We start from the raw sequence: 21,860 nt of genomic DNA on the forward strand, positions 1-21,860 counted from the left end.
ACCAAAGAATTGATGTTTTCAAACTATGGTGCTGGAGAAGACTATTGAGAATCCCTTGGACTGCAAGATCAAACCAGTCAATCCTAGAGGAAATCAGCCCTAAATGCTCATTGGAAGGACTGATGCTGAAGCTGAAATCCAATACTTTGGCCACCTAATGTGAAGTGCCGACTCATTGGAAAAGACCCTGATGCTGGTAAAGATAGAAGGCAGAACGAGAAGGGGATGACAAAAGATGAGATGGTTAGATGACATCACCAATTCAATGGACATGAACTTGGGTAAACTCTGGGAGATGGTGAGGGACAGGAACACCTGGTGTGCTGCAGTCCATGGGGTTGCAAAGAATCAGACATGACTTGGCGACTGAACACCACCACCAAGCCAGTCCATCCAGGAATGAGGCTCAAGATTTTCCCCCTCTGTCCACATGTCCTAAAGGCTTTCCCATATGGTCATAGGTGTGAAAGGAGAAAGGGGCTCTGATACAGCAGCAGTGGGTGCCCTGTGGGTCTGGGCCACCTATCCTGCACTTACCTGTGACCCCTGAACAGTATCATGCTCAGTCTTGAACATTTGTCTTCCACCTGGTGGTGGATTGCTGCTGGGCCAAACCACCCTGATGACCTTGTGAGTTTGGCAGAACCCCCTAACAAGGCACTGTTTTGTCTGCATGTTCACTTGGTGTCCCAAGGCCAGATGTTCCATCTCTATCAGAGCACAGAAGCACACCAAGACTTTTTTTTCCCTAAAAGGAAAATAATTCTCTGCTTCCAGGGGCATGGCAGAACCTAGGGTCCTGCTTCGTGAATCTCCTACTGAGATGTGCCAGAAACTCCACATCATATTGTTCCCCACCACCACCACCACCTGCTAGACCATATGGCTGGGGCAGCACAACTGCCTGCATTGCAGCCTTGACCAATTACAAAAACTCTTACTTTTCTGGGTTCTTCTCAAACCTGGAAGTCTTCCAAGTCACCCAGTATTTGGGCCAGAGCACTATTCATAGGTGTGGAATATGCCACTTTCAGAACCTGAAAAGACCCAACAGTATCTTCCTTTACTGATGGCTGAAGGTGCAAGATGCAATAATTGTCTTTGCCTTTTGGAAGGGATGCCCTAGGGCTCCACTGACCACTGGATCCCTAAAAATGTTACAAATGTAGCAGGTCTCTGAATCTTCACAGGGTTTATCTGCTACTCTCTGGAGCACCTGTATCTTAGCAAGAACTCCAGCATCTTTGTAATATTATTGACGTAACGGAGCAGTGTGATATTCTTCAGGATGGTGAAGTCTTTGGACTACAAGAGGGCAAGAGAGGTAACATAGCCTTCAGGCAAAACTGCATCTGTGTTCCATGTGAATGTGAAATGGTCCTGATCCTTTTCTTCTGATGAGGGCAGAAAAGAACACACCAAATTGGTAGCCACCTCCTGCATCTGACACAGAAACTACTATCAAGGCTGCCACTCAGTTGAGTTTGCAGTGTACTGCCATCCTCCAGGATCCAATTTCTGCAGGGATCATAGTGGTGAATTTAAGATTTGGGGGACCACCACGCTGTGTCCTTTAGATCCTTAAAAGTGGCCCCCAGTTCTGCCGTTGTCCCACCCCTAGAGACTCTATGATCTTGACTGGAACAGATCAGTTTTAGAGGTCAGTTTTCCACTTGACTTTTCAGTCAAGTTTTCCACTTGACTTTTCAAAACCAATCAGTTTTCCATTTGACTTTTCCTGTTGTGATAGCTCTAACCCTATAGGTCAGGGACCCAACCTGAGAGTAATGTTAACTGCCAAGTACATCAATGCCAATTATTCAGTTTGGGACAGGGGAAATGACCACAAGCAGGTCCACAGAGCTGATGGGCCTACTGTAAGCTGGACCTTGGGGAGGACTCCATGAATTATCTGGCCACTATATGCAGCCACTCTGACAGGGAAGCCGTGATGATAATGCAGATGTCTGGATATCAAAGTCAATTCAGATTTTGTGTACATCAGTCTTCAGAATGTTTGGCTACCCACTTTCCCCCTGGGTGTAGTTATCAAAGGAAATGGCTATTGGACTCTGGAAATGGAATTCAGGATTCATTTATGTATGTACTTGTGGTACACTGCAGGGTCCTTCTTGGCATTTGGCCACCTCTTCAGTACCACATCTGAAAACTAGCTCAGTCTAGAAACTGGCTGTGAGATCCTGATTTTTCTGTTCATCCATCCTTAACTTTTTTCTGCTGATATTTTCAACTGCCCATCTGTTTCGCCTCTAAGAATGCTGTTTTATTAACCATTTCTGCAACTGTCCACAGGTCAGAGTCCCTTGGCTGCCACTCAGATCTTGCCGGCCACTGTAATTTGCAGTACTGACTTCTGTCAGTTACAAGCTCCTTCCTGGCCTCTTTTCTGCTAGGATCCTATTGCATGACCCCCCACCCCCACCCCCAAATGCTGTTCTGGAGCAACCTTTCCTACTGTCAGCTCTTGCCTACAGGGGTGAGCCACCACTGACTAGTGGGAATGGCCATATGTGGGCATGCTGGCTGACACCTCTAATCTGGGCTCCAGCATCGACTGTCAGACATGTGAGTAAATGAACCTTCAGATCATTCCAACCTCCAGCCGTCAAGCTGTTCCAAGTGAAGCCCCAGATGACACAGGTCAATTCCACTATGCCCTGACCCTCAGCAACTTAGGAGAATAAATGATTCTTGTTTTAAGCCACTAAGTGTGTAGTAATTTGTTATATAGCAATTGACATAGCATCACTTTAGGAGTTTGCTACCAGTCTTTGCCTAGGTGTTAAACCCTGTATCTTGGAAGACTGGTCATAAGTCTTCTACCAACTTTACACTCCAGTTTTCTTCTGATTTCTGCAGGGCTCATGCCGGTGAATTAAGCAAGGATGCTGGGGACCACCACTCATCAAGCACACTTGTAATCCAGCCCCACAAAACTTTCCTAGCTCCTGGCAGTTGGCTGGTTCTTACAACCTGTCATGGACTAAACTGTGTCCCTGGAAAAGATGTTTAAGTCCTAATCCCCAGGTACTTGTGAATGTAACCTTATTTGGAAATAGGGTCTTTACAGGCAATCAAATTAAGATGAGTATTGTAATTAGAGCAGGTAAAAATCCAATAACTGGCATTTTCAAAAACAGGGAATTTGGACACAGAAACAGACAAACATATAGGGAGAAAGGCACATGAACATCAAGGCAGACTGGCACAATGCATCTACAAACCAAGTAACACCAGATTGCCAGCAAACCACCAGAAGCTAGGAGAGGAATAGAAGATCCTTCCCTCACAGCCCTGTCACTTTTCTCTAACTTCCAGACCCCAGAACTGTGAGATAAACTTCTGTTAAGCCACTCAGTTAGTAGTATTTTGTTACTGCAGCTCTAGCAAACTAATATGTTCTTTTGAGGGGGAGGGGGTTATAGTTCAGTTTAATTATGCTAAGAAATAACCATAATTATATGCCTATTGTCCAACAGATTGGGGAGTGGGGGGCTAGGTTGGTAGGGAAAGGTGAGCCACATGGGCAGGCTCCAGAGGTTTAAGACAGTTGAGGGGGTAGTGTGGGATGGGGCGGGGTGAGGAAATCTTTGAGGGTTATCTACCCAGATTTCCCCAAGCAGGATTCCAAACTTAGCAAAACAGAATTGTCTCGATTGGGTATTTACCATCATAGAGACTCTTGGGCCTAGTCCTTGTCTTTATTGTTTCAATGCAGGAAATGAGGATTTCTTGGCATGCAATCAAAGAGACTCCCATCACTTTCAATGGTATATTTGTAGCCATCAGCTGTCCATTATTTTTCTGAAGAGCTATCAGTAGTATTAAGGAATACTGGAGTGGGTTGCCATGAGCACCGCCAGGGGATCTTCCCCACCCAGGAATGAAACCTGTATCTCTTATGCCTCCTTCATTGGCAGGCAAGTTCTTTATCACTAGCAGCACCATTCAGATGATGCCCACTTCCATCATCTTTCCTTATAGTTAACATTTCCATCATAAAAAGGTCACTAGGACATTCATTCACTTCACTGGTTCACACTCCTACCTCAACACAGGTGAATAATTAACTCTGGGGCAAGCACTGCTCATCAGAGGCCTCCTGTACTGGCCCAGTGGCCAGATCGTTTTCCTGCTGGCTCCGTCACCCGAAGGCTGTGACGTAGGAAAGTGACCCTCTGTGTACACTTGTGGGTACCCGCGTGCACCACAGTCCACTGATGCACCAGGCAGACACACTTCCCGCGACACTGCGCAACAGTTCCCTCTGGATTCTCCAGTGTGTGTGTGTGGGGAGAGGGGCTCAGTGCAGCTCCACTACCCAACCCCCCCCAGGCTCCGCACGTCTGTAGTTCCCTCAAGTCTGTCCTCGCACTTCCCAAGGTCACCTCACCGTCTGAAATTGCGGCTGGAACTCCTTCCAAGGCTGTTTTGAAAAGCACTTGGACTAACACACGTCATAACGGGTCTATGAAGGACGTCCAAAGGGGCCCGGGGTGTCCAGCTGGCTCCTGGGAGTTGTGAAAAGCCTCATGAGTGAGGCCCACCCATGCTGGAAGGAAAGCATGTGGACGCATTCCTCAAGAGCAGGCCCAGCGCGCCCGGAAGCCTCAACGTCCTCCATCCCAGCTGCGCCCCACCGTCCGTGCGGACTCCACACTAGTGCCCGCTGCTCGCCCGCCGAGGGGCCTGAGGAATCGCCGCGCACTGACGCCCGCCTGAGTCCAACGGCCCTAGCACCCCAACACTGAGGCGGCCGCCCTCTCAGCCGAGCCTGCGCTCCGGCCAGTCCACGATCCAAGCCTCCCGCGCAGAGCCTCTCGGGAGTGACTTTCTCTCCGCTCAGTCAATGGACGCCCAGGGCGGCTTCCCCGCGTCCTCGCGGCCAATGGCAGCGAGCGTCTGGTGTTGCTGGGCGGGGCCAGGCGCCCACTAGGCTGGCGACCCGCCGCACACGCGCGCTCCCCTGCCCTCTCTTCCCTCCGCGCACGCGCGCTCCGTGCGGGGCTGGCAGGGCTGTCGGGGGCGCGCGGGGCGGTGGCGGTGGCGGTGGCGGCGGCGGCAGAGGAGCTGCTCGCGCTCGTGCCCGCGCCCGTGTCTCTGTGGAGCTGCCCGGGCCGCCCCCCTGCCCGCCGCCTTGCCTCCCCGAGGGCCGATGCGGGTCGCGGGGCTGAGGGGAGCGACGTAGCTGTCGCCCGCGCGGCCACCTGGGCTGGGCCTGGCGCGACCCCGGCCCCGACCCCGCCCGGCGCGAGGCGGCCGGACGGCAGTCCTGCTGCTGGGCCATGGCCGAGCGCGGGTGCCCGCTGGAGGCGGTGCCGCTGCCCGCTGAGGTGCGGGAGAGCCTGGCCGAGCTGGAGCTGGAGCTGTCGGAAGGTGAGCGGCCCGGAACCCGGACCCCCGCCCGGCTCTCCTCCCAGACCCCTGCCCAGGCCCCGCCCCGCCTTAATGCGACCCGGACCCCCGCCCGGCGCTCCCACCCGGGACCCCGACTCCCGTCCGGCTTCCGGCGCCCGGCCGGTGGCCGCGCTTTGGGTGTGTGGCCTCAGGCGTGGAAACCCGGACGGGGATGACCGCTGTGTCCGAGTGGGCTGCCCAGCCCAGGCCCGCGTGTCAGCCCGTAGGGACCGCGCCGGCTGCATGCCCGCGTGCCTCGATTTCCCCTGCGAGACCGGGTGGTCGCCGCACCTACCTCTCGGGGATAGTTGGGAGCCTGGAATGCTTTAACAGGTGCAAAGCACTGAACACTTGGAACGAGATTGTTAGCCCCTCTTAGGGAATTTTTTAAAATTAAGAAAGATGTGCAATAAGTGGTTGTTTGTTTAAAATAGACTGAGTAATTGGGCCTCAGAGGCTTGGGTGGCGTTACCCTCTGTAACCTCCAGGCTCAGGTCCCGAATTCCGCGTAGGAGTCAGCGCAGAGTTTAGTTCTTGGCCGGGGTCAGGGGACCTCGCAGCCCTTGGAGAGAAGCGTCTAAATGCGTAACTTTTTTTTGAAATTTAAATACATTTTCAACTTTTAGAATCCATTTTTTCCATAGGCTGAACCGAGTTTCACTTGGGGTCAGGCTAGTGAATTCTTACAATTATCTAATAAATATGCACAGGATTGTACTAACCGAATCTTCACCAACCTTAGGGAGGTAGGTGGTGCTGTTATCTTTGTTTTACAGGTAATACAACATTTACATGCAACTGCTTTGAATTTAACATCCAGATTTTTAAAAATTCGGTGACATGTGACGTTTTTCTTTTTTCAATGAAACTGCAGTTGGAAAAGGGTGGACTTGAGAATTCTTGGTGATGAGATGCTCTTGGAAAATCTGAAAAAGCTGAAATTAGGAATGTTCCTGACAGGAACTACTGGCCTGAGTTTGTTCTAGTTTTTCACCCGGGGAAAATTACATATAGTTACAGTTTAGATTTTAGACATTTCAAATATGTTTTTGCATAGTGCTCCTGATTTCTGCTCCACTGTGGTAGTTATTCCTTCAATTCCTTGTTTTCTGGTTGTATGTTTGAATTCTTTCTGGGAGTTGACAGATAAAATTGAGAACTTCATAATTTGTAGGACAGAACACACGTAAAGACGAGTGTTTCAACAAAAGAAACACTGCTCTATTGAATTCTTTTATCCTGTTGTCATTTTAGCTGAATGTAGAAGATGTATAGCTGCATAAAAGGTATAAGATTAAGTTTATGTGGATAGTAGCTTAAGCTGGGGAAGTGAAGACAGTGTTGAAGGGAAGGGACAGCAGGGTGTAGTGCAGCCAAGGAGACAGGAGCCCTGGCCTCTGTCCTACCCCCTACATCAGTAAAGTTTTATTTATATAAATAAAGGAAGATGTTACTAATGAAGCATGGTTCTAAAGCAACCCAAACTAGTTTCATTTTCATTATCATTTTAATATTTTCAAGTAGAAGTAGAAAGCGGGACTCTTATTTGCCCTGTGTGATGTTTCTCTCCTCCCCACACACTCAACCCCCCACCATTGTCAAGAAACTTCTAAAGTAGCATGCTGCTGTGTGCGCTGCTTAGTCATGTCCAGTTCTTTGCGACCCCGTGGACTCTAGCCCACCAGGCTCCTCTGTCCATGGAATTTTCCAGGCAAGAATACTGAAGTGGGTTGCTATTTCCTTCTCCAGGGGATCTTCCCACCCAGGGATGGCACCTGCCTCTCTCGCATCTCCTGCATTAGCAGGTGGATTCTTTATCGCTGCGCCACCTGGGAAGCCCCTAAATTAGGATAGTAATGTCACAATTGGATGCCTTCACAGCAGTCACATTTGGATGAGGAGTTGCTTAAAACTTAGAGATGACAGTGGGTGTAGGGTGGAGGGAGGAGGAAATAACACAGACTGAACGATGCTGAACTGCTTAAAAACGAGGATGATGGGGTGAGTAGGTGGCTCACAGGGAATCTTTAGGGCAGCAAAACGATTCTGTGTAATACAGTGATGGTAGACACAAGTCACTATACATTTGTCAAAACCCGTAGAATGTACAACACAGAGTGAACCCTAAAGTTAGCTATGGACTTCAGTTAGTAATAATTTATCAATATTATTCATCAGTTATAACATATGTACCCCGTTAATACCAGTCGGGGATGTGGTGTGCGCACAGAGAGGGGTTATGTGGGTATTTTCGAATACTTTTTTTGTAAACCTGAAGAAAAAAAGAGAAGAGAATAATGGTGTAAAGTTTATCCTTTGTTTTGGTGGCCTGCAGAGATTTAGAGAGGAAATTCCTACACAATAGGTTACATTTGTCCCACTCCTGTGTTTTCATCCTGGTTAGTAGGTCTATTCCATGGCTTTAACTTTGTTTTTCGTTTTCCTGTATTCTGATACAGCAGGGGCTTAGCCTGGACAGAATCAAGCGTAAAGCAGAAAAGCTCCATTTGTGGGTCTGAGGAAGGAACTTCTTTTCACAAAACCTTTTTTTCTCATTAAACATCTTTAATTTCTAAAATTTGTGATATAATTCTTAGTTTTCAAAATGACAGCCTGACATTGCCTTCACATCAATAAACATTTGTTGTGCTTCTTAAATATTCTGTGGTATATGAAAGTTCTCAGTCCAAATTCCATTCACCTGGCAAAGCCCAGCCTGGTGTCTTTGTGTTGTGATCCTTCCCTCACACTTGTCCTGTCTTTTGGAGTTCTTGCCACTTTTTGTGTTTGTGTGTGTGTGCGTGCTTCTGAGTACTTGAAGACGTTTTTGATGGGCTCAGTGGCAATGTTAATCAATGAGTGTTTTTTTTCTTAAACATTAACCCCACCCTCACGTAAGGACTGCCTTAAGCCTATAGGTGTTTTTTTAAAAAATAGTTGATGTATTTATTTGTGTGTTTTTGGTTGCAGTGGATCTTTGCTGCTGGCCATGGGCCTTCTCTGGACAGGGAGCCCTGGCGTGCTGCGATTCATGGGGTCGCAAAGACTGAACTGAACTGATGGGCCTTCTCTGAGCATGCAGGCTTCAGTAGTTGCAGTGCGTGGGCTTAGCAGTTGTGGTGCATGGGCTTAGTTGTTCCTCAGCATGCAGAATCTTCCCAGACCAGGAATCAAAGCATGTCCTCTGCATTAGCAGGCGAATTCTTATCCACTGCGCCAGCAAGGAAGTCCAGAACGTGAGTTATTGATAATATTTGGTGAAATGTGTCAACATTTGAAAGAGCTGCATAATTTTGTGAACCAGTATTTTCCAAATGGCCAGTGCGTCATGTTTCAGATCTGTGCATGGGTAAAAGACCCATTCAGAGATACACCAGTGGCTTGCAACATAATAGTACGATAAGTTCATTGATAAGGTTTTAGATTCTACATTGCAACTATTGTTGAAGAACCTACAGTTTGCCTAGTTTGGGTGTGGTATCAAAGAATGTCCACAATGATCTGAAAAGGCTACTGAAATACTCCTCGCTTTTCCAGCCCGTGTTTGTGTGAGGCTGATTCTGTTTTGTAGACCTTAACCACATATCCTGCAGGCCACTGAACTGAAGCAGATGAGGAGAATCCACTTGTTTCCGAGGGGCCAGATGTTAAAGAGGCTCGTAAGAGTAAAACAACAGCTGAAATCACTAAATGCTTTGGAAATTATTACTTTTATTTATGGTAGGTTTAGTGTACAGTTTTTAAAATAAATTAAATATTAAAAAATTTCAGTTTTAATTTCTAATGTGGTAAACATTGATGGCTCACAAAAGCTGTTTGGAGTCCTCAATAAGTTTTAAGAGTGTGAAGGGTTCTTGAGAGCTACACCTTTGAGAACTACTAGACCATGTAATGGCAAATAGATGGGAAAACAGTGAAAGGCTTTCTTTTCTTGAGCTCCCAAATCACTGCAGCCATGAAATTAAAAGATACTTGCTCCTTGGAAGGAAAGCTATGACAAACCCAGACAGCGTATTAAAAAGCAGAGACATTACTTTGCTGACAAAGGTCCATATAATCAAAGTTGTGGTTTTTCCAGTAGTCATGTATGGATGTGAGAATTGGACCATAAAGAAAGCTGAGCACTGAAGAATTGATGCTTTTGAAATGTGGTGTTGGAGAAGACTCTTGAGAATCCTTTGGATTGCAAGGAGATCAAACCAATCCATCCTAAAAGAAATCATCCTGAATATTCATTGGAAGTACTGATGCTGAAGCTGAAGCTCCATTATTTTGGCCACCTGATGCGAAGAGCCCACTCATTGGAAAATACCCCAATGCTGGGAAAGGTTGAAGGCAGGAGGAGAAGGGGATGACAGAGGATGAGATGGTTGGATGGCATCACCAACTCAATGGACATGAGTTTGAGCAAGCTCCAGGAGATAGTGAAGAACAAGGAAGCCTGGTGTGCTGCAGTCCACGGGGTTGCAAAGAGTTGGATGCAACTGAGCGGCTGAACAATAAGACTGTGTAATATGAAAAGCTTTTAAGGAAATACCTAGTTGTCAACATGTATTTCTTTTACTTTTTATAGCATTTTTTTCACTGTTGCCCAGTATAATGCAATTTCTGTTTAAATTTTCAAGGGCAATCAGATGTTTCAATTAAAATATATGTTTGAAAATCCTTAAAAGTTATACTTACTGACTAGCTGCTTGTATCAATATGTCCATCCTACTTTATGCAAAATCCATTATTCATGATTCGGGTATTTTCCCTTTAGAACTGTTTTTCTTGTTATAGTAAATCATCTTAATGTGTTGTCTCTTTGAAGAATTTTGATTTATAAGTTTTTAAAAGAATACCAATACTAGGATTTCCACTTTAATATCCTAAAATTTTGCACATGCTGTTCATTGCCAACTTTCTGTACCTGTTGAGTTTCTGCCTTTGTTTTAAGTCCTAAATTTAAGCTTTACTTTCTTTTTGAAGCTCTGCCTTCCTCTGAGAACAGCCCACTTGCCCCCCACCCAGAGTTAGGTGCTGGCTTTTTTGTTCCGTTAACTATTGTGTCATTCTTAGAAGATGTATCACAGTTTTGTATTTATTGTTTACTTGGACTTTTCTTTGCCAGTTCATAGGGAGCACTTCCAAAGGAAACTTTGATCTGTTCATCTTCATGTCTCAACCCCTAGGACATTTTAGGTATTCTATTGAATCTTTGTTGAATTAATGGAAGAATAAAGTCCTTCCCTGGTGGTAAGTGATTCAGAATCTACCTGCCAGTGCAGGGGACATGGGTTCGATTCCTGGTCTGAGAAGATCTCACATGCTGCAGGACAACTAAGCCCATGCCCTGCAACTATGGAAGCCCGTCTAGCAAGGCTCTGCAACAGGAGAAGCCCCCGCAGTGAGGAGCCTGAGCACCATGACTGGAGAGTAGCCCCCGCTTGCCACAACTAGAGAAAGCCAGCAGGTAGCAACAAAGACCCAGCACAGCCAATAAATAAATAAATAAAAATTTTTAGAAAGGGTAAAACCACACATGGTATTTATTCTCAGTTTTAAATCTAGAATCCTCCGTAATTGGCTTGGATACTTAATTTTTTGGTAATAGTTTCTCAGATTCAGTGAAGCCCAGGGAGTCCTGAGCTGTGCCTCAGGGAGCCATTGAACCAGGATGGAGTGTCTGTTGCTCTGAACTCCTGGGAGGGAAAGAGTCACACTGAGATGAGCGCACTGTGAGTCTGGTCCAGCCGGGGAGGACCTGCGGTGGAGCTCCAAGGCTCAAGTCTCCTCTGGCCCCACCGTGGCCATGATCCACTTGGGCCTTCCCTGCTGGACTCTGGGTCCACACTGACCCCACACTGAGGCCACAACTCCTGCTGCAGGAGTTGAAGCTGCCTCATTCCTGGGAGGGACTTTGGCTCCAGGACCCCATGTGGCCTGACACTCCTGGAGCTGCCTGGAGTCTAGGGCTTTTCCTTCCAAATGCGCCTGTCTTTCTTCTTCCTCCGCAGTCACGTCTAAAAGCTTGCAGCCTCCTCTAACAGCTTGCAGCCTCCTCTGGGTCCCTCCCCATTTTCTCACATAAATCTCTTCACATCTGATCCTGTCACCACATCTGCTGCTTGGAAAACCTGAACTGCCTGTAGGGCCACTGGTCTAGACCCGTGTTGGGAGGGCTGTTGGTCTGCTGTTTGCTCTGCAGGCCTGTCTCCTGTATCCATGACCTGCTTTTTGAGATGGCTCCTGATACGTGGTTGTTGGTCAGCGTGTATTGAATTGAACTTCAGTTTAGTTGAACGTCTCAGGGCCCTCTTGTCCGTGACTGGCTCTTCCTTGGTGGTACATCGTGATGCTCCACGAGAGCAGGGCCAAGCCTGCTGTCCTCTCCTCTGTGTCCCTAGGTGAAGTGTCGCACAGGTCCGTTGACTTGTTGCCTTTCCAGTGTCTGTTGTAGAGGAAGGCACCATTTGCTCTGTCCATTTGCTTTCTGTTAACACGTGCTGGAGGAAGGGAGGTTGGGACTGTGGGGAGGGGACTTCAGACTGGGGGTCAGGAAATCCCTCTGGGCAGGTGGATAGTGGCGGGAGGGGCCGTGCATATGGCTGGGGGTCAGCACTTGGTGCAGATGGGTTACCTGAGCTGTGACTACAGAGGAAGGAGCCTGGTGAATTGTGGGGCCGGGAAGGTGAGCTATGGATAAACACTGACCCTGGGGAGCCATGGAGGAGGGCCGTGGTCTGACAGGTACCTCGTGCAGGGTCTCCAGCCCCGCACTGAGACCGATGGAGGCAGAGGGTGAGGTGAGGAGGGGGAGTGGGGATGCCAGCCAGGCTGCTCCGGGGTTCTGCTGTGTTGTGGGGGAGTTGTGCCTGCTGCCTGTGTGGTAAATGTTTCATGCATGGGAAGGTGCCAGGACGCTGCGGATTTGCTATTCTCATGGTGTCATTGCCTCCCCTATGGCTTGTGGCCTAATCTGAGCCACAAATACGAGGTAAGGATCCTGTCTACCGCTCAGCAGTGATGGCACCTGTGAGTGCCTACCGTCCTGCTCAGCACTGGGTACTCAGCCGGTGAGCAGGAAGGAGTAGGCTGTGTCAGGGTGCCCTTCGGGGGGACAGCCCAGTCTTGAGGGTCAGAGCCCTGCTCTTGCACATGGAGGGCCTCTTGCCACGCAGGGTCGTTCAGGTCCCTTCGTCCTTTGACCTTCAGCCTTGAGAGTCCTCCAGCAGGACCTGGGTCAGAGGCTGCTGCTGCCCCCAGTCATGTGGGATGTCCATAGGGGTCAGCCTGCCTGTTGCTGCTGAGCCCTCCTCTCAGTCCTGGAGGCTAGGAGGGTGCTTTGTCATTTTAGTTGAAAACTACTGAAGACTTGTAATTTTGAAAACTCTTCAATTTCATCTTTTAGTATTCTTTGCCTGACATGACATGCAACGTTTATTTAATACAAAAATGAACTCATGCAAAGCATTGGGTCCTTCTGCTATGACACAGCCAAGGAAAGGGTGGGAAGGAAGCAGGGTGACGTGAATGGGAAGTGAGCTGCTGGTCCGTCCTTAGATGAACTCTTCCTGTAGCATTTTATTTGTAGTGAGCTTGCTTCTGAGTGAGGCTGACAATCCTTTCAGATCAGTCTTTATGCCCTTAAATTATCTAACATTTCTGGTGTTAAACCTGTGAATTAAAAAGACTGGGAAAATATACACTATTTGGTAAAGAGAAACCTTTGTAGTCAGGAGGGAAACACCTACACTGGTCATCTCTGTCATCTGTTGATGAAGTGTCTCCTAGATGCTCCTTGGCCCCTTCCCCTTTGCACACAGGAAATGAATGGCCTGTGTTTTGTGAGTTCCTGGATTCTTGGGTCAGCACCTCAAGTCATTGCTGGGGGACCATGAACCATGGAGAGGTTTCTGTACAGACTTGGTGCTGTTACTCAGTTCAGTTCAGTCGCTCAGTCGTGTCTGACTCTTTGCGACCCCATGGACTGCAGCACATCAGGCTTCCCTGTCCATCACCACCTCCCAGAGCTTGCTCAAACTCATGGCCATTGAGTCGGTGATGCCATCCAACCTCTCATCCTCTGTCATTCCCTTTTCCTCCTGCTTTCAATCTTTCCCAGCATCAGGGTCTTTTTCAATGAGTCTGCTCTTCGCATCAGGTGGCCAACATATTGGAGCTTCAGCTTTAGTATCAGTCCTTCCAATGAATATTCAGGATAATTTCCTTTAGGATGGATTGGTTTGATCTCCTTGCAGTCCAAGGGATTCTCAAAAGTCTTCTCCAACACCACAGTTCAAAAGCATCAATTCTTCAGTGCTCAGCTTTCCTTATGGTCCAATTCTCATATCCATACATGACTACTGGAAAAACCATAGCTTTGACTAGATGGACCTTTGTCAGCAAAGTAATGTCTCTGCTTTTTAATATGCCATCTAGGTTGGTCATAGCTTTTCTTCCAAGGAGCAAGTATCTTTTAATTTCATGGCACCAGTCACCATCTGCGGTGATTTTGGAGCCTCCAAAAATAGTCTCTCACTGTTTCTATTGTTTCCCCATCAGTTTGCCATGAAGTGATGGAACCGGATGCCATGATCTTCATTTTTTGAATGTTGAATTTCAAGCCAACTTTTTCACTCTCCTCTTTCACTTTCATCAAAAGGCTCTTTAGTTCCTCTTCGCTTTCTCCCATAAGGGTGCTGTCATCTGCATATCTGAGGTTATTGATATTTCTGCTGGCAATCTTAATTCCAGCTTGTGCTTCATCCATTCTGGCATTTTGCATGATGTACTCTGCATATAAGTTAAATAAGCAGGGTGACAGTATAGAGCCTTGACATATTCCTTTCCCAATTTGGAACCAGTCCGTTGTTCCATGTCTGGTTCTAACTGTTGCTTCTTGATCTGCATACAGATTTCTCAGGAGGCAGGGAAGGTGATCTGGTATTCCCATCTCTTGAAGAATTTTCCACAGTTTGTTGTGATCCACACAATCAAAGGCTTTGGCATAGTCAGTAAAGCAGTAGATGTTTTTCTGGGATTCTCTTGCCTTTTCTATGATCCAGCAGATGTTGGCAATTTGATCTCTGGTTCCTCTGCCGTTTCTAAATCCAGCTTGAACATCTGGAGGTTCTCGGTTCACATACCGTTGAAGCCTCACCTGTAGAATTTTGAGCATTACTTTGCTGGCCTGTGAGATGAGTGCAACTTTGCATTAGTTTGAACATTCTTTGGCATTGCCATTCTTTGGGATTGGAATGAAAACTGACCTTTTCCAGTCCTGTGGCCACTGCTGAGCTTTCCAGATTTGCTGGCATATTGAGTGCACCGCTTTACTTCCTTACCCAGCTGTAAGGAAAGAATAGACATCCTATTTCTTTAGTCTACACTGACTGTCATGATCTAAGATCACCGCCTTGGAAAGAGAGAAGGAACTTTTACTCCTTTTCAGACTTCAGACTTTTTCTAGAGTCTTTGGTAAAGAACCTTTAAATTGAGAATTTGAAATGTCAGAAGGTATGCCTGTGCTTGTTGGAAACTGGCAACTGAAAAGAACATGTCCTAGTAAGCTCCTCCATGCGTGGGTTCATGTCCTTAGGTTTTGTCTGAACACGAAGGAGCTTAAGGATTAGCCTTGTTGGGAAATGGCTAGGAAGACTAAAACTAGGACCATTTCAAAATAAAGGTTATAGAAATAGAGATTCTGACTTCATCATTAAATACTCTTGGTGTCACAGATTGAACTCTGTTCCCCAAAATTCATATGTTGAAGCCCTAACCCCCAGTGTGACTGCATTCCTTTAGGGAGATGATTAAGGTTAAATGAGGCCATAAGGGTTCCTGATTCAGTTTTAAGAGAGAGAGACATTGAGAGCACACACACAAGGGGGAATACTGTGAGGACCCAGGCAGGTGGTTGCCTGCACGTGAGGAGAGAGGCCGCAGGAGGGACCCGCCCTGCGACACCTAGGTCTCAGATGTCCAGCCTCCAGACCTGTTGTTTAGACCTCCCAGCCTGTGACATTTCGTTAGAGCAGCCCGAGACCCTCAGCTTGTCATCCTGTCCTCAGCAAGCTTCCACGGACTGAACAAAATGGCTCATGAGCTAGTGAGGCTGACAGGCTGAAAAACTGGCAGTATTGTGAGGTGTATGCAGGGCCCCAGCAGCTCTGATGATCAGACCTGGGCCAGCAGGGCCAGTGGAGGAAAGACAGATTCTTCCGGCTTTGCTCTGAAGGCATGTGAGGAGGGTGAGGCAGAAGACAGCAGAATGTGCTAGACAGAGGAGGATGAGCCAGAGTAAGTGGGCTGGGCTTCCAGACAGTGTCCTCCTGGCAGGTGGTGGGGAGAACAGGTTAGAGGGTGGGGGCTCGCTCGCAGGAGGATTTGTGCATCCCAGGGAGGAGTCAGGACCAGACTCTGGAGTCTAGCCCAGCACTGAAGCAAGCGTAGGTGCCACCTGCAGCCGCTGGTGGTGTGGATGTGAGACGACAGGCGCCCTGAGGTCTGTGGGGGTGGGAATGTTTTGTGCTATCCAGTGCGGTAGCCACAAGCCACATGTGGTGCTCAGCACTCAAAATGTGGCTCGTGGGTCTGGGGAACTGAACAGTCATTTAATTTACTTCTAGTTAACGGAAGTTTCAATAGCCGCGTACGAGTAGTGGCTGTTGTATTGGACAGCGCAGCAAAGCATATGCTCTGTAAAGGCATGCTGCTGAAAAAGAGTCATGCTCCCAAAGTATGCAGTCTTCCACCCCTTTTCTTAATAGTGGGGAGAATATTTAGATTGGTGTGTATGTTCAGAACCCACAAAACTTTGAAGGCAGAGATAGCCAATTTTCTAATTTTTAAAAAGGACTAAGAGATGGTTATTCTTGGGTGCTTTGCTTTAAGCACATGTTTGCTAATAAATGATGGAGCCAGCAGGTCGTTTGTTCAGGTGTTAAGGGGCAGTTGAAATACTCTGGTGTGATCTCTTGTCGGTCTCTCGTTCCTGCTCTGATTTAGAGTGATTTTTCTGGCAGCATGTAGAGAGTGGTTTGGGTGAGGATGACATTGGGAGCAGAAAAATTGGAGAGCACACTGCCATAACCCAGGGCAGGAGTTTGTGCTGATTTGGAGGGCGGCTGAGCCCTTGGGGAGAATGGGCTGGAATAGAGTCAGCAGCTGCGGTGTGGAGAAGGGGACATTGCAGGAGGCTCTGGAGTGACTCCCGAGTTCCTGAAGTGAGTGCCGGGGAGATGATGGGGCTGTTCCTGAAGATGTGTGCACCAGCAGAACATGTCTGTTCATACCTATTGAGTGTGAGGCATCTTGGGGAGATCCATGCATTTGACATGTAGGACTGCATTTCTAGAAAGGGCTGGTCTGACAGTAGAAACTTGGAAGCCATCAGTACAATTGTCATAATTGGAACAAAGACAGTTGCTGCCGGTGGAGAACAGAATAATGCAAAGAAGGCCTCTGACAAACCCTCCAGCAACCCAGACCTCAAAGGGAAAGGCAGCAAGGGGAGGCCGTAGGGAGACCAAAGCGGGCACTGCCGCAGGGGCAGATGCAGGAGCACATGTGGGCGTCTGTGCGGCTGAGGCAGGAGAGGCCTTCCAGACAAGGGCATTTATTCCGGGGCATAGGGCTTTCCAAGTCAGTATTCATGGCCAGTCGTCAGGTAAAGAAGACTCTCCTTCCCCACGTCTCACTGAAATGGTGGCCGTGTTAAAAATGAAAAAGCCTTTCACAGCAGACTAGACTCTGGGAAGTCAAAAAGGTCAGTCAGCAGGGTGAGTGCTGTCTGTGTGGGGACGGCAGGAATGAGGCAGGCGAGTCACCGCTGGGAGGAGCAGGAGTGGTGGGGAGGGGTGGGGTGTGCGTCCACTCTTCCACTGGTCTCGAGTCCATTGAGAGGGAGGGGTGCTTGGAGGCAGATCACGCCCCCGCCCCCGGCCTGAGCAGAGCAGCTGATGCTTGGGAAGTTCACAAGCGGGAAGCTATGCAGCTGGGAAATGCTGGAGGGAGTCCTTTCAGCTGCAAGAGGCTTCGCAGTTCTGGTCATGAGGGTTGAGTGTGAATCAGACCAGAGTTTGCTTTCGTCTCACCAGGCGGTATGTAGACGAACCTGCACCCGGGTGCTTACAGGGGCTCTAGTCATAACTGCCCCAACTTGGAAGCAGCAAGATAGATGTCTTTCAGTAGTTGAATAGATAAATGAACTGGTACACTGAGACAATGGAATATTATAGAATATTTAGAACTGGAAAGAAGTGAGTTATCAAGCCAAGCAAGACAGGGAACAATCTTAAATGCCTGTTAACTCAGTGAAAGAAATCAGTCTGAAAAGGCTACAGATTCCAGCTATTCTGGAAAACTATGGAGACAGTAAGAAGATCAGTGGCCACCAGGGGTTCACGAGCTGGGAAGAGGGATGAGCAGGTAGAGCACAGAGGATTCTTAGGGCAGTGAAATACCCTGTGTGATAGCTTAATGATTGCTATATGTCATCATGCATTTGTCCAAGCCCATGGGATGCATGACAAGAGGGAGGGCTTTGGAAGCTGAGGCTTCCGTGTCAGGGCTGGCTCATTACCTGTAACAAAAGCAACATTGGGTGGCGGATGTTGATGATGGGGGAGGCTGTGCGTGTGGTGGTAGAGGCTGTATGGGAGCCCTCTGGACCTTGCCTTCAGTTTTGCTTGTAACCCTTAAACTGCTCTAGAAAAAGTAAAATAAAGCAAAAGAAGAAAGAAAAACCCTGGGAATTAAATCTACAAGCCCAGATGGTTTCACTGACAAATTTTTATCAAACATTTAAAACAGAAATAACACCAATTTTATGTAGTCTCGCTCATATATTTTTTAACTTTTAATTTTGGAATAATTTTAATCTCATAAGAAGTTATGAAAATAGTACATAGAAGTCATTCCGTTTCCTACAATAACATATAACCATAGTATGTTATCAAACCAGCTTTCATATATTCTTAATTACAAAAGATTGTATGATTATTGTGCCAAAAGATTTAACAAGTTCAGAAGTGAAGTAAAAGATGAAATCTAATACCTACCCCAAGCTAAATAAATCATTCTCCAGGAGTAACACTACTAATAATGTGTTGGGTACCCTCCAGACATTTTCTGCACACAAAAATATATCTACCTACATGCCTGCGAATAGGCTTCCCTGATAGTGCAGCTGGTAAAGAATCCGCCTGCAATGGAGGAGACCTGGGTTCGATCCCTAGGTTGGGAAGATCCCCTGGAGAAGGGAAAGGCTACCCACTCCAGTATTCTGTCCTGGAAAATTTCCATGGACTGTATGGTCCATGGGGTCGCAAAGAGTCGGACACAACTGAGCAGCTTTCACCAGAATTACATTGTTTTTTATTTATACAGTGTTTTTCAGTTTTCTGTACTTAGTAGGTTATCATGGATATCCTGTAAATAGTTCCCCTCCCCGTTCCCCCACCAGGGTATCTTTAGGGCCAACAGTGTTCTGAAGTAGTGTTGTGGGGCTGCAGACTCGCTTCTTCCTGCTTGTTTTTGTGAACAGGCTGTCTCACATTGACATTGCTTTTATGTGTAATGTTCGTTGCCTGTCTTTCCTTGTTTCCTTGACCTTAAGGAGCTGTTGAGTGTTTTCCAGAATAGGTTTTTAGAAACTGTTGCCGAGTTAGAGACTTGATATCATTTGGGATTTTGCCTTTGTAATTCATTTGGTTTGTGGCCTGGAGGTCAGCCTGCGCCACATGTTGTACCCAGTGTGTGGGGTAGTGAGACAGCTGCCCGCAGACTGCCAGAAAAGCACCTCTGGACATCCTGGCGTGTTTCCAGAGCCGCTCGGGCCTGAGTGGCCAGCCAGGGGAGACTCTCCTCTGCTATGTCTGGGCCTTCCTCTGGCCCGTGGGTAGGGTCGCCTGATCTGTGCAGTGGGTCGAGGAGCATGCTCTGCTGTCTGTCTCTATATTGCTCACCGTACCTGGGGTCAAGGACCTCGGATATGAGTCCTTTACTGGTTCATTAATTTTGGCTGGAGTCTGTCTTGGATCCCATGTTGCATTCAGAGGCATGTTGGGTTGGTGGTCTATGTTGGATACTTGAAAACATGTAGCTGGTCACATGGGAAAACATGTAGCTGGTTCTATTCAGTTATTCTGGACAACTTTCAGGAGCCCATGGGCACCAAACTGGGAATTAGCATTTTTCCTTCCTGAATGGCCCTTGCTGCCTTCCCCACATGAGCACTCATTTGAAATGGCAGCATAGGAAGAAACTGTTTCTAGGAAATGAATACTTAATCTTAAAATATCACGAGATTGGAATTGACATATACACATTATTATATATAGAAAAAGCAAGGGAATCCCAAAATACATCTACTTCTGCTTCATTGACTACACTAAAGCCTTTGACTGTGTGAATCACAACAAACTATGGAAAATTCTTCAAGAGAGAGAAATAACAGACAACCTTACATGTCTGCTGGGAAACCTATATGCAGGACAAGAAGCAACAGTTAGACCTAGACATGAAACAATGGACTGGTTCCAAATTGGGAAAGGAGTACGTCAAGGCAGTATATTGTCACCCTGATTATTTAACTTATATGCAAGTACCTCATGCAAAATACTGGGCTGGATGACTCAAGCTGGAATCAAGATTGCTGGGAGAAATATCAGTACCTCGGATATGCAGATGATGCCACTCTAATGGCAGAAAGTGAAGAGCAACTAAAGAGCCTCTTGATGATGGTGAAAGAGAAGAGTGAAAAACATGGCTTAAAACTCAGCATTCAGAAAACGAAGATCATGGAATCCGGCCCCATCACCTCATGGCAAAGAGAAGGGGAAAAAGTGGAAGTAGTGACAGATTTTATTTTCTTGGTCTCCAGAATCACTGCTAATGATGACTGCAGCCATGAAATTAAAAGATACTTGCTCCTTGGAAGGAAAGCTATGCCCAACCTACACAGTGTAACCTGCGCAGAGACATCACCTTGCTGACAAAGGTCTGTCTAGTCAAAGCTATGTTTTTCTCAGTAGTCATATATGGATATGAGAATTGGATCATAAAGAAGGCTGAGTGCCAAAGAACTGATGCTTTCAAATTGTGGTGCTAGGGAAGACTCTTGAGAGTCCCTTGGACAGCAAGGAGATCAAACCAGTCCATCCTAAAGGAAATCAACCCTGAATATTCAATGGAAGGACTGATGCTGAAACTCCAACACTTTGGCTACTTGATGTGAAGAGCTGACTCATTGGAAAAGACCCTGATGCTGGGAAAGATCGAAGGCAGGAGGGGAAGGGGGTGACAGAAGATGAGATGGTTGGATGGCATCACTCATTCAGTGGACATGAGTTTGAGCAAGCTCTGGGAGGTGGTGAAGGACAAGGGAAGCCTGGAGTTTGTGCTGCAGTTTATGGGGTTGCAAAGAGCCAGACATGACTGAGTGACTGAACAGCAACGACGATACGTAAAATAGGTTAACTAATAAGGACCTACTGTATAGCATAGGGAACTCTACTTAATATTTGTAATGACCTACCTATATGAGAAGTGAAAGTGCTAGTTACTCAGCTGTGTCTGACTCTTTGCAATACCATGGACATATAGCCTGCCAGACTCCTCTGTCCATGGAATTTTTCAGGCAAGAGTACCTGAGTGGGTAGCCATTCTGTTTTAGAGAGATCTTTCCTACCCAGAGGTCGAAGACCCAAAGTCTCCTGCATTGCAGGCAGATTCTTTACTGTCTGAGCCACAAGGGAAGCCACCTATATGAAAATAGAATCTAAAAAAGAGTGATATGTCTCTGTGTGTGTGTGTATGTGTGTATGTATATATATATATATATATATATATATATATATATATATATATATATATAATTATATTACATAGGGGAATATAGGGAATAAGTTAAATAATCAGGGTGACAATATGACTGTGTAGGTTGGGCATAGCTTTCCTTCCAAGGAGCAAGTATCTTTTAATTTCATGGCTGCAGTCACCATCCACAGTGATTCTGGAGACCAAGAAAATAAAGTCTGTCACTACTTCCACTTTTTCCCCTTTATTTATTAAAAAAAAATATATAAAATTTATATATATAATATATATATATAACTGCTTCACTTTGCTGTACAGCAGAAACTAACATAACATTGTCAATCAACTATACTACAATAAAATTTAACAAATTGAAAAAATTCTTGTAAAACCAAATGCTCTGCTTGTAAATAGGGATTATCCTTTTAGTTTAGTGTTGCAATATTGTTTTCATTTAAATTTGTCTCTATATATTTTCATATATTCTAGAGGAAACAATTATTTTTAGTAGATATTATTTAAAAAAACACATGTACTTTAAATTTATTAAGAAGTTGAAAGTCAATAAACAAAACCATGCAATCACATTCTGGATCCCATTGGGGTCTGTAAGTGTCCAGTCAGGGTACAGTGAGGAG

At 46.6% G+C, this 21,860-nt stretch overlaps 1 protein-coding gene across 6 annotated transcripts in view; it reads left to right on the forward strand.

Moving 5' to 3' along the window:
- The first annotated feature begins 5,020 nt into the window (after positions 1-5,020).
- Positions 5,021-21,860, forward strand: part of DIP2A (disco interacting protein 2 homolog A) — a 109,360-nt gene continuing 92,520 nt past the window's right edge. For all 6 annotated transcript variants that reach the window (XR_006057511.2, XM_042238097.2, XM_027961400.3 and 3 more), the window contains exon 1: positions 5,021-5,397. Coding sequence is in view for 5 of the 6 variants with exons in the window: in XM_042238097.2 (XP_042094031.1) it covers positions 5,307-5,397 (91 nt within the window). In the remaining variant the exon portion in view is untranslated. The remainder of the gene's footprint in view (positions 5,398-21,860) is intronic.

This window comes from Ovis aries, chromosome 1, assembly GCF_016772045.2.
Source record: "Ovis aries strain OAR_USU_Benz2616 breed Rambouillet chromosome 1, ARS-UI_Ramb_v3.0, whole genome shotgun sequence".
Lineage (NCBI taxonomy): Eukaryota > Metazoa > Chordata > Mammalia > Artiodactyla > Bovidae > Ovis > Ovis aries.